At 40.0% G+C, this 15,406-nt stretch overlaps 1 protein-coding gene across 1 annotated transcript in view; it reads left to right on the top strand.

Annotated features, from left to right (window-relative positions):
- Nucleotides 1-15,406, top strand: part of FBN2 (fibrillin 2) — a 384,738-nt gene that overhangs the window by 166,773 nt on the left and 202,559 nt on the right. The window contains exon 8 of the mRNA XM_063964252.1: nucleotides 9,366-9,491. Within this exon, the coding sequence (XP_063820322.1) occupies nucleotides 9,366-9,491 (126 nt within the window). The remainder of the gene's footprint in view (nucleotides 1-9,365; nucleotides 9,492-15,406) is intronic.

Genomic DNA, 15,406 nt, shown 5'->3' with positions numbered 1-15,406 from the left:
TGAGAACATGCCGTATAGAGGAGGTTCGGCCCGTGGCATTGGATGTAAACATTCCTCCCGTGGTCATGTATTTACATGTCTCACACCCCAGGCATTTATAGCACCCGGGGGTTTTAGACAAAAATGTGTTGGGTGGAGGGGTTTTAAAATTTGTAATATCGGCATGTACTACAAAGTCTCTAATGGTTTTGCCTTTGGTGTGACATACCATGGGTCGTTTCTTCTGTAGCGTAGAAAGTTTCTGGTCGGTCGTTACAATATATATATATATATATATATATAGAAGGACTGGCACTCCAAATAGTTTCCAAAACAAATACAGTGCCCAGGTGCCGAGTATGAAGATTGTAGCAGAAGTTGAAGAATACGGCACTCCTAGGACTTTATAACAAGCAGCAAGCTGATTCAAGGAGGAGCTGACCCGCGCAGCATGTTGTGTCAACGTTTCATTTAATAGCTAAATTTCGTCAGGACAGAGTAACATAGATTAAAAATGTTCTTACCTTAAATAGAGCCTAACACAGACCATCACCCACGCTGTGTGCACTTCCTGGATGGGGGCTGATGACGTCACCAGGGGGCGTCGTGCGCTATCCAGCACTGTTTCCATGGTAACCCGCCGGAGGCCCGCACAGCACTGTGGATTATACAAATAATGTAAACACCAGTGACAACAATGTGCTAAAACTAATCAAAAACAGTGTCAAATTGTCAACAAATATATGACAGCATGGAGCAGTTTGTTAGATGCTATATAAGCTAATAAGAATAGTCACAAAACATACGTAACCTGTATATATGTACATATAGCCTCAGTACACAAAATTGACAATTGTAATAAAAGTATTTGTAAAGCCAGTATAATGTAACTTAATGCATGTATATATAGCCTAAATGAACAAGAAATTATTAACAAAAAGCATACATTAATGTTGAGGGGAATAGTACCAAAAATCAACTGAACCATACTAAATCAGAGGAAACAACCCAGATTGTTGGATTCATTGAGCCCATACGGGTTAAGCGTACGGAGCTCAAAAATACAATGACCTTCCCTTTGTAGCAATTACCACCACGTATATTCGCGGGGACATGGTCAATGACCTTGTGTCGCAAACTGGCTAAAGTATGTTTGGCTTCTCGGAATTGTCGGGCAACCGGTTGTTCCTGAGAAGTACCCTCAAGGGCAGAGCGGATGGCTTGACGGTGCAATGCCATCCTTTCCCTAAATTGCCGGATGGTTTTCCCCACGTAGAATAAACCACAGGGGCACTTGATATAATAAATGACAAACGAGCTCTGACAGGACAAAACATGCTTGATTTTGATTTTTACACCAGAATGCGGATGAGTAAAAGTCGGACCGTATTCCATGGAACGCCATGTAGTGCAGCCCAAGCACTTGTAGCAGCCACGCTGCCGATCCAGGAATGTTCTGGGCGTAGTTATGTCCATGTTAGAGATGTCATTCTTGACGAGGATATCCCGAAGATTGCGGTTGTATTTATAACTGGGAATTAATTTGCAGTCCTTGAAAGATTTCAGATCCGGATCCGCCGTGATAATGGGCCACAATTTCTTACCATTCTGCATAATCTTCTGACTAATGGGATGGAATTTCTAGACAAAGGGAACCCTTTTATCCTGTTTGTTACAATCAGGTTTAAGACAAAGAGTGTCCTTGCGTGGAATGGTCAACACCTGTTGTTTGATATCTAACAGACGGATGATGTTGTACCCACGGGTGACAAATTGTTGGATCATTAGATCAATTCGACGTTCCGCCTTGCCTAGCATATCACAAGTGTGAACAGTATGGAGGAATTGTGATGTGGAAGGCTTTGTGAAACAAAACTGGGGTGTTGGCCATCAGCCCTCAAAATAGTACTTCAGTCTGTGGGGTTTTTAAAGATATCAGTGGCTAACTTTCCATCCTGAAGAGAGACTTCCACATCCAGGTAGTGTACCTGTTTATCACTGATAATATAAGTAAAATGTATATTGTCATCCAGGGTGTTAACATGGTCCATAGCTATTTTGAACTCTTGACTGGTTCCAGACCAGATGATAAATAGGTCATCTATGTACCTAGTGAGGTACATGATGTTGGATTGCATCATAGGATTTAATAAAAAGAGATCTTTGTCAATATCGAACATGAATAGGGATGGTCCCACGCAGGATCCCATGGCACAGCCTCTTAGTTGGATATACCACCGTCGATCAAAAAGGAAATAATTCCTTGTTAAAGACAGATGTAATAATTCACAGAAAATATTGATATCGGGACCATGATATGCCAAGTTACCAGTAAGGAATATACGAACAGCCTCAACACCCCTTTCATGATGGATGTTGGTGTATAGTGACCCCACGTCCACTGTACACAGGTGGCACCCCTCAGGTAATACAGGAAAAGAAGACAACTTTCTAAGGAAGGTGGAGGAGTCTTTAAGGAACGTCGGTTGATCCTGGATCAATTCCTGGAGGAAGCTGTCCAAGTATTGTGATATTATATAATAGATGGACTCTCTTGCGCTGATACACAAAGCAAGGGTTACCTCCCAGCGCTAGTTCAATCAAGTATGATGTTGACTCACACCACTCAAAATTTCTTAGAGTTCTATTAGTAATAATAAAAATTACAAACAAATAAAAGTTTTTTCAATCTTTCTAATTTTATTTATTTAAGCAAAAAGAGAAATAGTGATCATCTATTCAATGAACATTTTTAAAAAATAACTAAAATATCGATAGTGATTCCTAATACCGGTATACTAAGACATGGACATAACATACATACATATAACATATATGGGCTAGTGATACGCCTATTTGCGATTTACTCACTTTCTTATCCGTGAAATTTTTCAATCTAAATCCAATACACCTTGGATATATCACTCCAGTGTTTAGTTAAATTGCTGGAATAGCATAATTACATTCTAGAGTCTCCTTCTTGCGTTTTTTCTTCCTCTTAAATAATGCTAAAAGTCAGTTTTTCAATAGGACATATCTCAAGGGGAGCAACAACATGTAAATTTCTCCTCTGTTATTTCCCAAAGTTTTGTATCCAATCAAGACTTACTGTGTTCTCTTGTAGCAGGAAAGCATAAACAACAGGTGTCTGCCGGCAGACGTTTGCTGGTGCCTCTGTGATCTACTAGTTTCACCTGTCTAAGCAGGCTTCATCAGGATACCAGAGCACACCTCTTACCCCGTTATTTATGCTCCTCCAGTTGCCTATAGTCATGGTAACCTTGGCATCACGTCCTCCTATTGGCGTGCCTTAATTGCCAGGGACGTGATCACATAATTTCCTCCCCTTTTAGGTTTGTCTTTCTCCGTGATGTGTTTATATGGTTGTCTTAGTAACGGCCGCGTCACTTCCGCCCTTTCTATGGGTCTTCTCTCCGTCACTTCCGCCAGTTCGTCTTTCTTCCGTCCGGGCTTAATATAGAGAAGAAAGAAAGTTATGACCCATTTGAACATACAGATTTGAAAGAAAAATCAACATTCTACCCTACATATTTAAAAGGACATTTTCTCAATACATTTCAAAAAATGGTAGAAGAAGATATAAAAAGTATTCCTGAAAATATGGGATATAAAGGGAAATATAACTTGACTAGGAAAGAGAAAGAGGCATTGGAAAAACTAAAACAGAACAAAGAGATTGTGATAAAACAAGCGGATAAGGGGGGGGGTATCGTGATAATGGATAGAGTGAAATATGACGCAGAGTGTACCAGACTCTTGGGAGATACCACAACATATCAACAATTACAAAATAACCCCATGGAGAGATTTAAGAAGGATTTGGAAAAAATCCTCAGAAAAGCATTGGAAAAGGGGATTCTGACTAAAGATGAGTATAAATTCCTATATCCAGAACATCCGAAAATAGCAGTGTTCTATTATCTGCCAAAAATCCATAAGGATGCAAACTCTCCCCCAGGAAGACCCATAGTGGCGGGGATGCAATCCTTAACGGCACATCTTTCATGCTATACTGATACTTTCCTCAAGAAAATGGTCACTACACAACGTAGTTATATTAAGGATACTACACAAATCCTTAATATATTGAGTGGCATCACATGGAAAAAAGGATATTTGTTGGCAACTTGTGATGTGAAGTCACTGTATACCTCAATCCAACATCAACAGGGAGTGGAGAACGTTCGAAAAATTATGATCAGTGAATCAAAGATGAAGAAAGCTCAAATAGACTTCATTTTAGAAGGTATTGAGTTTATATTGAACCATAATTTTTTCTGGTACGATGGAAAATTCTTTATACAGACCCAAGGAACAGCTATGGGTACAAATTTTGCCCCTTCATATGCAAATTTGTTCCTTGCTCAGTGGGAGAATGAATTTATATGGACGAACAATGAACACCTTTCAAATCTTACATTATGGGCGAGATATATCGACGATGTAATCATTGTATGGAATGGAACAAGAGAAGACTTGGAGCAGTTCATCATAAGGATTAACAATAATACGTTCAATCTGGAGTTTACAAAGGAAGTTAGTGACACCAGTATAAACTTCCTGGACCTAACCATTTTTATTGAGAACAATAAAATTGAGACTAAGACCTTCAATAAGGAAGTGGATTGTAATAGTTATTTAGACTCTCGGAGTAATCACCACCCGAAATGGTTGTCGAATATTCCCAAAGGCCAGATGAAAAGAGTTAGACGAAATTGTTCAAAAAAAGAAGACTATGAAACACAAACAATAGGCCTAATAGAACAATTTGAAGAGAGAAACTATAATAGAAATACTCTGGAGAAAAATAAAGAAGAGGTAGACAAAATAGATAGAAGAGATCTGCTCAAATACAAAGAAAAAAACAAACACGAGAGAAAGGATGTACTTTTCCTGACCGACTATTCCAGCCAACGCACATTTTTAGAACAAAGTATATACAAACATTGGCATATCCTGACTAGAGATGAAGATCTGAAGGATATCTTACCTCAGAAACCCAAAATTATATATAGAAGAGCAGCCACGATCAAGAACAACATAGTACGAAGCTATCAGAAAATGGATAACAAGGGACAGACAACCTGGCTAAAAGATCTGGAGCCGGGTTTCTATAGATGCAATAATTGCATTGTCTGTAGAAAAACGAAGACAGCTACAACGAAACCCACCCTGAGCTATAAATCAAACAATACAGGCAAGGAATATAAGATTAAGGATAAGATTACATGTAATTCAAAAGGAGTCATCTATTTGCTGACATGTCCCTGCGGCCTTCAGTATGTAGGCAAGACCTACCGATGTCTCCATACCAGAATTAATGAACATTTAAACAATATAAGGACAAAAAAAGATAACCACAGCATTCCGGAACACTTCACGAAAATCCATAATAGTGATCCCACATTTCTAAACTTTATTGGGATTAAATTAATACAAAAAGCATGGAGAGGAGGAGACTGGGATACTGAAATACTGAAGGAAGAAGCACGAATGATTTTCGAACTTGGGACTCTAATACCAAAGGGTCTCAATATAGATTGGGACCTTCATCCTTTCTTAAAAGAAGGATAAACAAATAAATACGAACAATACATTTCCCTGCAAATACCAATTATATCCATTGAAGTGGAGAATTTATAGTTCAAGAGAAAAAAATGTAGTTAATAGAACATCTATATACAAATAGAGAATTAGATTAGTATTTATTTTTAAAAACAAATTTAAATATATGTTCTAAGTTTTAGGAAGTACGTTTTTAAATATATATTTTTATGTTTAATTTTATTCACTTTGTTTTATGTATGTTTTATGTTATTCTATATAAATTCAATAATGGGTGTAATATATAGGTGACTATGACCACCCATATACATATATACATTGAATATATATCTACATTGAAAAAGCCGCGAATATAAAACAGAACTTTTCACCATGATGGGCAAAATGTGTATATGACCATTTTTATGGACGTGACCTACTAAGAGAACCTGTGGGGGACAAAGAAAATCTGAGAGAAAATCAACATCTATATAGAAACTACACGGCTTGTCCGAGAAGTGGGCGGAAGCAACGATGAATGAGAACCGCTGTAAAGCTTTATAGGAAGGGCGGAAGTGATGCGGCCGGAGTCTAGGCAACCGTAATATACTATGAGGAGGAGAAGCCCGGACGGAAGAAAGACGAACTGGCGGAAGTGACGGAGAGAAGACCCATAGAAAGGGCGGAAGTGACGCGGCCGTTACTAAGACAACCATATAAACACATCACGGAGAAAGACAAACCTAAAAGGGGAGGAAATTATGTGATCACGTCCCTGGCAATTAAGGCACGCCAATAGGAGGACGTGATGCCAAGGTTACCATGACTATAGGCAACTGGAGGAGCATAAATAACGGGGTAAGAGGTGTGCTCTGGTATCCTGATGAAGCCTGCTTAGACAGGTGAAACTAGTAGATCACAGAGGCACCAGCAAACGTCTGCCGGCAGACACCTGTTGTTTATGCTTTCCTGCTACAAGAGAACACAGTAAGTCTTGATTGGATACAAAACTTTGGGAAATAACAGAGGAGAAATTTACATGTTGTTGCTCCCCTTGAGATATGTCCTATTGAAAAACTGACTTTTAGCATTATTTAAGAGGAAGAAAAAAGGCAAGAAGGAGACTCTAGAATGTAATTATGCTATTCCAGCAATTTAACTAAACACTGGAGTGATATATCCAAGGTGTATTGGATTTAGATTGAAAAATTTCACGGATAAGAAAGTGAGTAAATCGCAAATAGGCGTATCACTAGCCCATATATGTTATATGTATGTATGTTATGTCCATGTCTTAGTATACCGGTATTAGGAATCACTATCGATATTTTAGTTATTTTTTAAAAATGTTCATTGAATAGATGATCACTATTTCTCTTTTTGCTTAAATAAATAAAATTAGAAAGATTGAAAAAACTTTTATTTGTTTGTAATTTTTATTATTACTAATAGAACTCTAAGAAATTTTGAGTGGTGTGAGTCAACATCATACTTGATTGAACTAGCGCTGGGAGGTAACCCTTGCTTTGTGTATTTGTATAGATTGAGAGGAACGTGGAATCCTCTTACTCCTCCATAAGCAGCTTACTATATCAAGTAAAGCAAGAAGCGCAGTCCTCGACTTTGTATTTGTTTCTCTTGCGCTGATGATGGGTCGTCCAGGCAGGCGAATGGAATCCTTATGTAACTTCGGGATGGGGTATAAGACTGGAGTCTTAGGAGAATTTGTAATAAAAGCCAGGCAGACGGTCTCAGTAATAAGTCCACTGGCAGCCGCTTCCTTTAAAATAGCATCAAGTTCTCTTTTAAATGTGCCCGTGGGATCTGACCCTAACTCTTTCTAAACTTCTGGATCATTCAACTGTAATTGGATCTCTTCCCAGTAGTATTCAAGGTCTAAAACTGCCCCCCCCCCCACCCTTGTCAGCGGGGCGGATGAATGACATTCTGTGACTTCCACCCACAGCCAAATCTCTCCCAGGATCTACTCTGTGAGACTTACTGAGGAAGTTGCATCATTTATATCTTTGTGATTGTCAAACCAGCCACATACTCCTTGAGTTATATTTTACATGGGTCAACATCTGAATCAGAAATAGTCTTGATTATAAGAGTTGGATACCACATTTTAGGTTAAGATCCTTCATATATAAACTCATCGAGGGCAAATCAGCCTTTTTTCTATATTTGTTACCCCTGATGAAGTCGAAAAGACGAAACGCGTTGGTTTTTTCAGTCAGAAAATTGCAACCTAGTTTGTGAAGATACTCCCTTTTTGAGCTCGCACCTTGCAAAAGGTGAGGGAGTATCTAGAGTCCATCTAACAAACGTGTTGGTTGTATATATTTTTTGGTTGTATTTTATTGATACAAATTTAAACTTATTTCTTGTAAAACTACATGTGTATAAAAATTTGTGTGTTCAAATGTACATTATTAAAATAACTGTTTACTAATTGGCTGTTGGCCTCTTGTTTGGGTGACTATTTGGTGAGGGGTGTCTGTTACAGGTCCCCAGATTGAAACATCCTCCAGTCTACATTCCTACGAAAATAACGCTGGAAGAATTCTGTAATTACGTTTCACCTTAGCGCACTTGGGAATTTGTGTTTTTCATATATATATATATATATATATATATATATATAAAATGGTGTGGTATATTGAGGCAGCGCACCTCAGACCTAAAGTACTTCCAACCATAATTTGAACCAAATCACAAAGAGCTGTATCACTCCACAAGATTAAACAGTAACATCTCTCAAAGAGACACTGCTCACAGGGAAGCAGCACATCACTGCCTCACTATGACAGATTTTCTGACAGAAAATTTCCACTGGTCTTATCTGTACTCTGGCCAGCTGCTGTTGAAGCTGTAGGATCAAGAACAAGAGAATTCTTAAAAATGTAAATGTCATGGGCAAAATTATAAGCAGCTTGCCATTCTCTGTTATTTGTGCTGCTTATATGGATGTGGTCTCCTGAGGACTCTGCAGTCTCTAGTGTCTAGAGTGTGATTCTGGGGCCCTGAGGTGAACATGGGTAACCTCCTTATTTGTTCTGCTCTGTACATTTTATATATCTGAAAACCAGTGAATGCTCTCACTGGTTAATGCTACTGCAGTAAGCCACTATTGTTAATCTCACCATGAGGACAGGTATATCAACTTACTACAAAGATGTTTCTTTCACTTAAGTATATACTGTACCTGTTCACTTACAGTATGTATAAATCTTGATGTGGATTTAAATAATACTTGGCCACATTTGTACACGGGATGACTCTGCACAGTCCTTGCTCCATCATACAAACAATGCACATTTATAAATAAACCAATCTGCTTAAAATTTAAAAATGTTACATTTTGACAGTTGAAATAAAAGCTAACCCATCTTCCTCCCGTTCATGAGTTCTAAACTGTATACAATACTTAATTAAAGTTCACATGAGCAGTACACTAGGAGAAAAATAAAAATCATATTTTCGTAGCAAAGGTCCCATTGTGATTATAGGCAATTACTTACAGCTGAATGTTACCCTGTTGCAGACTAAATGTGTGTGTGCGTTAAAGTAAAAAGTCTGCAGTTATTATGTGTAGAGTCTGTGCAGATAAACAATGAAATTGATCTTTGGGTGAACCTCTCCTAAAAGTGAAAGGATTAATAATGTGTGTGTATGCTGGGTTACTGACACCCTAATGTGTTATGATATGCTTCTTTTATATTTATTCTAACTATAGAAATACTTTGTTTTGTTGAATATCTCAAACATGAGCTCAATTGTAATCCCATGTTTTCCATATGCTTTATTTAAACCAACAGACATTGACGAATGTAGCAATATTCCTGGTATTTGTAATGGAGGAGAATGTTCCAACACAATTGGTAGCTATTATTGCATCTGTCCACGTGGATATCTCACATCTGTTGATGGCTTGCACTGCATTGGTAAGAAGAATATCTTATTGTCCTTACTTTCAGATGCTAAAATAAAGTAATAATTGCATGGAACAATATGCTGTATAATATATTTAAAGAGAGATAACACTCAACCTCATCCCAGGGATTTTTTTTTTTATAAACTGGGTTAATGGGATATTATAAGGCCTGGTATATTGTGATATAAAACACCATACAATAGATCTGATTAAATAAGTCAATATTAAAGACGGTAATTCAATTTATTCTTGAATTAACCGTTTCCATACATTCTGACAACATTAATATCGATACAGTATAAAACTATTACGTATGCATTGTGCTCATTGGGCCTGTTGTAGTGATCTCACATTACTCATGCTAAGAACCATCGTTTTAACATGGTGATAGGATAGCATGCTGCAACTGATGAGTAAATTGGAAAAGGCCGGCTACTTTTGGCAAAGTACAGAAGGTCACCACTGATGTCATAATAATTCTCTAAGGTCTGTCCTGTTTCCAACATGCTTGCATAGTGGGAGCCACGCTCATGCAGTGGCTCCCACTACCAGAGAGAAAGACCACCACAAAAGTGGGTAAGAGTGGTAGTGCAGCGGAGCTGGTGGCAGACGGGATGGAGTTAGGGGGACAGGATGGGACAGCTGGAGAGGAGGCGAACCATCAGACCACTGGGAACTGGCGTAAATACGGGGACGGGGCGAAGCTCCAGGGTGAGATGAGACAGATAAGGATGGGGTTATTGGGGAGAAGACCGCGAGCGTATGCCAGGTCCCTTTACTACCATAGATATACAATAAACATTATTCATGCAAAGGTTTTAATCTCATTGCAAACCAGCAGGACAATAATGGTTGTTCACATTTGCTCACTTAATGCCTTCTGAGAAAATCTGTGATTTCATGTATGTAAACCATATATAACCCTTAAACCACCAACTGCTATCCCATATCTGCAAATAAAACCTACCTGAGCAACATAATAAAATGTGTGTGTGTTGAGGGAGGGGGGGGGGGGGGTTTGTATTTATCAAAGCTTGGAGAGAGAAAATATCAGCTCCTATCATTTTTCAAACACAGCCTGTAAAATGTAAGGCAAGAGCTAAATGGCTGATACTTTATCTCACAATTTTATCTCTCTCCGAGCTTTGATAAATAACCCCCTAGATCTTACAGGAGCAAATATGCTACAATAGTGTTGGGTGTAAAGTCAGTAATACAAATTCAGTAATAGTACTGGGCAGAGAACGGGTCTTGTCTGGATGTGAGCATTACACACAAAATAGGAGAACTTACTTTTTATTCATCAGGTGTCTGTTATGCAGAGGTTAAAGATCCTACTACATAAAATATTGATAAACCCAAACAATTTACCTCATAAGCAAGCAGCTGATTATGAGTTTAATGGGGAAATCCAGACATAGCAATATATTAAATATATATATACGGTAAACAGTTTACGTATACGTATCTTATTTTGTCCTGAGATAAACCTTACATTATTTCTCTGCATTTCATCACTACTCAGGTCACTTGGGGTAATTGGACAAGACAATCCGTAGTCTCCATGATGTATCCAATATACAAATGCATTAAAGAAGTATAAACAACTTAACAGAGCACTGTGAACAAACCTTGATATTTTTTTTTATGACCAATTAAGTTAAAGGGATCGAGACACATTAGTTTTCAGCTGTGGTTGTATTTATTTGGCTGGGGACTGCTGTTACACACCACTTTGTCGAAAGCTGTCTCATCTAATGGGTTTGGTTTGGAAGTTCACCAGAAGGATTTTGTAACATGCAAAGGTTCAGATGCTGTAGATTAACATCAACCATTGTTGCAAGTGTCCTCGTGCTGACAGATGGAGATTGCTGAAGCCAGGATAGCATAGCATGTGCTGACACAGGGATATATATCAAGCTGATTTAAGAAATGCTGTCAAAAACTTTTCTTTACCACAGTTGATACAGAATATATGTAAGCATGCAATGATTGTAACCTTGGCTCCTTGACCATGTTTGGATCTGTTACTCATATTCACCAGGCAGTTCACAAACCCCATAGTGCTGTGCATATTCATATTTAAAGCCATCTAAAATAATTTTACAACAATTTTAGTTATTTTTAGACGGTGTTTCACTTTTAGAAAATGTAACAAAACCAAAGCGGTTTTGTAAGCAGCAGCCGGCGAGATACGTCACTACAGTATATCCTGTAGATATTCTTTTATGTGTATTTAGGGACCTTTTTATTACAATATGTATTATCACAGCCATGACTGTAGCTACTGAGGATGAAGTTGCTGAGGGCGACAAAACGCATTAAGTGCATTTAATATAATCCTTGGAAGATCCATTAACAACTACAGAAGAACAATGTCATGCTTATATTGGGGGGTTTTTGTTTTTGTTTTTTTACAAGTCTGAAACCTCCTATGGGGATTTATACTGTATGGATTATTTCCATGAGTAGTTTTGTATACTACATGCAATATACACAGTGGTTTTAAATTAGCAAACTTCTTCCTTGACCTCTACAGTGGTTTACAGGGACTTTGCTATTTCCTGCTTTCAAAGTATTGTTCTGTGTTTTTATTCTGAAGCTCTTTTCTATAGATTTTTTTTTCTTTCACAAATTGTAGCGCCGCCACTATGAGCGTAGGAGACAGCAATCAACTGATTTGTGAGGGGATTACACCAGCTAGATATGTGGTATAGTGGGAGGAGAAACAAAAAGGTACATTTACTAAAGATCAATTTGTTTTCTGCAGTTTCCTGTAGATTTTCCAACTTGGAGGCAAAATCAACAGCAAATCGCAGGTGAAATACAACTTAACACTCCAATAGACGCCAATACACCATTAGAGCAGACATTGGGCTTGAAGAGAGGCAGAAAACAGGGCTTTTCTCTGCTTTGGGATATTCACAGAAGATCCTGACTTCTCCAGCGGCACCCCCGCTCCGTGACTAAATTGCATCCCCAAACTTTAGTATGGTAAATGCGATTAATGAAGGAACAGAAGAGCTCAGCTTTCTCCTTCTTTATGAAGTTCAGATTTGCCATCTCAGGGTGGGACAATCTGAACTGTGGTGTGGAAATAGCAGGAAGCTCCATGCTTCCCTGCTTTTTGGCTGGCACCCGACACTAGGTCTGACCCTTGACCCCCCAGCAACCCCTGCAACCTCCCGGGAGTCAGCCGGTGGCGCATGTGCAGAGGGACCAGCCAGCTGACTTCACTCTGCGCAGAGTGGACCACAGCTGAAGACAGCACCGTTGGAGCCAAGGATACTGAATTGCTACTTATCCAAGCTATAAGTATATCGCTTCAAACTGATGCAATGTATAGTGATAAGTAACAATTCACTTTTCAATTTCTATGTGAATAGACCCCTTTGTATCCTTTACATGAACACAAAAAGAATGTTTGTAAAATCAACCATCCCGGCTTGGGTCTGTTGTCAGTTCTGAAGTCAGATTTAAAAAACTAACTTAATCCATTTTAAGATGAACCAAAAACAGATTCAGAACCAAGACACTTGCGGGTGGTTCTGGCAAAAATTAAACCAAAACACATTGATGAATTAAAACCAATATCAAAACACGGGATCCGCGCATTTCTCTAAATAAATACAAATGTGTCTCATACATCATTGCTGCAGTCACGCCAGACAGCACCTTTCTGCGTGCCGGTCCCGTGAGACCTACGTGCTAGCTCCTGTTCTCTTTTGTGTGTTTGTTTTTGCAGAGAATTCATTTTATTCACAACCTAGTCTCTGAATCTGAATAGGAAGTGCTATGATACAGCAGCGGTTGCTGATTTTTTTGAGAAGTTTTGTTGTGCATCATATAAAGACAAACAGACAAACAGATTTACAACTGTCATGTATCAAATTAATCCTAGTTTGTCCTAGTTGCATCCAGAGGCGGACTGGCAATAGATTTCAGTGAGATCTTCCGTGTTGGGCCGACAGCTCAGGATTCTGCTGGCTGCAGATTTTGTATTTTTATATATATATTAAAAGTTTTTTTACTTGCCCCGATGAGCTGGCTCCAGGGCTCATCAGAGCTGGCTCCAACTTCCTAATAGCTGACCCCTCCCCACGGACCAGCCACCTCACTTGCCTGCATGCCAACACTTTGAGTAGGGAGCATGGACATCTCTGTGACCGCTGATCCTCCACAGCAGAGAGCGGCGTTGTGCCCGCTGCTGATGCAGTGTAAACGGCAGAGTCCCGGTAAGCCCACCAGTACCTATTCGGGAAGCTCAAACTGCTCCTAGTGCTGATCGCTGACTTACTGCAGTGGGCAGTGGCTCACGTGCTACTTATGCAGTTAATTTGCTGAGTGCCACGATCATTCGCATGACTCCCAGCTCACCTGGAATCTCTCCAGCCAATCAACACTGACTGCGGGCTCTGGACACTGCTGATTGGCTGCACCATCTACTAAAAGTGCTGAAACTGCAGGAAGGTGGATGCTGCAGAACCATAAGGATGACCAGTACCACACAGGCATGTACCTGGACTTTAAATAGCAAAGACTTTTTCATGCATTGAGAGAGATTTTGACCAACCACCCTCTTATTTCCCACCTTCCTCAAACTGCATAACCAACTGTATTGTTTCTCCCAGTTTGTTTATCCTAAATATTAGATTTTACCCTGTATATAACAGAAGCAGCACAACATCTAAAAAGTGAGCTGTCTGTCCTATAAGGTGGTTTCTGGATTCTGTCTATACTGTATGGTGGACACTAGTATGCAGTCTGTATTTTAAGGTGGTCACTAAAATGCTTTTTGTATTTTATGGCAGTTACTTGGATGCTTTATGTGCAGTATGGCAGTCACTGTGATGCTGTGTGTCCTTTATGGCAGTTACTAGGATGCTGTCTGTCTTGGATTGCAGTAATTTGAATGTTGTGTGTCCTTCATAGCGGTCACATGGATACTGTGTGTACTGTATAGTGATCACTGGGGTGTTGTTTGTCTCGCATTGCTGCAATATGGATGCTGTCTGTCTTGTATTAGAGTGACACGGATGCTCTCTTTATTGCATTGTAATCACTTGGATAATATAAGTAGTGGGTTGTGGCTAGAACTAAGGATTTCATAACACTACTTAGTTTTCTGCACGGATACACCTACAGTTTGTTTGGCCCTGCCTATATGAGGCCACTTTCAGAAATTTTTCATGGGCCACTGTAAATTTCCAATCCACCCCTGGTCACATCGGATAGTGACTAAAGGTCCATACACACTTAACGATATAATGAGCGACGTCGCTCATTTTCCCCCTCCTTGAGCGGCGTCGCTCATTATATCGTTAAGTGTGTATGCCGCCAGCGACGATCGATGCACGGCCCCGCGGGTCGGCAACGATCGTCGCTGTCGGTAGGGCATGCATGAAGGATGTGGACTGTCGTCCACGACCTTCATGCAGGGCTGGCGGGGGCGTGACGTCACTGAGCGATATGAGCGGTCATATCGCTCAGTGCGTACAGGCGGCTGCCGACCGGCCGGCCCGGGAGGGGGAAACGTTAGACGATGTCGCTCACAGAGCGACATCGTCTAATGTGTATGGGCCTTAAGATGCATTGTCAGCAAAAAAATTTTAGCACATCTACGATCAGTTTCTCAGACATGCGGAGGATGCCCAGCACAGGGCTAGTCCGCCCCATATGTCTGGCCCTACCCCCCCGTAAGTGTGCAAAAGCATCACACAGCAGCAATGGTTTTGCACCCGCTGAGTAGCTCCCTGCAAACACGGCTCCTGCTCGCTGGCAGGCTGCTGCTTGCCGCATCCCGGGTTACAGCGGCTGTGTGTGACGTCATGCAGCCGCCGCGGCCCTCCCCCGCAACGGTCCAGACTTCTCAGTTGTCCAGACCACGCCAACGGCAGTCCAAAGCTGTTGGCATGCCCCCTCCCG

The sequence above is a fragment of the Pseudophryne corroboree genome, chromosome 1 (genome assembly GCF_028390025.1).
Source record: "Pseudophryne corroboree isolate aPseCor3 chromosome 1, aPseCor3.hap2, whole genome shotgun sequence".
Lineage (NCBI taxonomy): Eukaryota > Metazoa > Chordata > Amphibia > Anura > Myobatrachidae > Pseudophryne > Pseudophryne corroboree.
The sequence above is the reverse complement of the archived record's forward strand: the minus strand, read 5'-3'. Positions and strand labels throughout refer to the sequence as shown.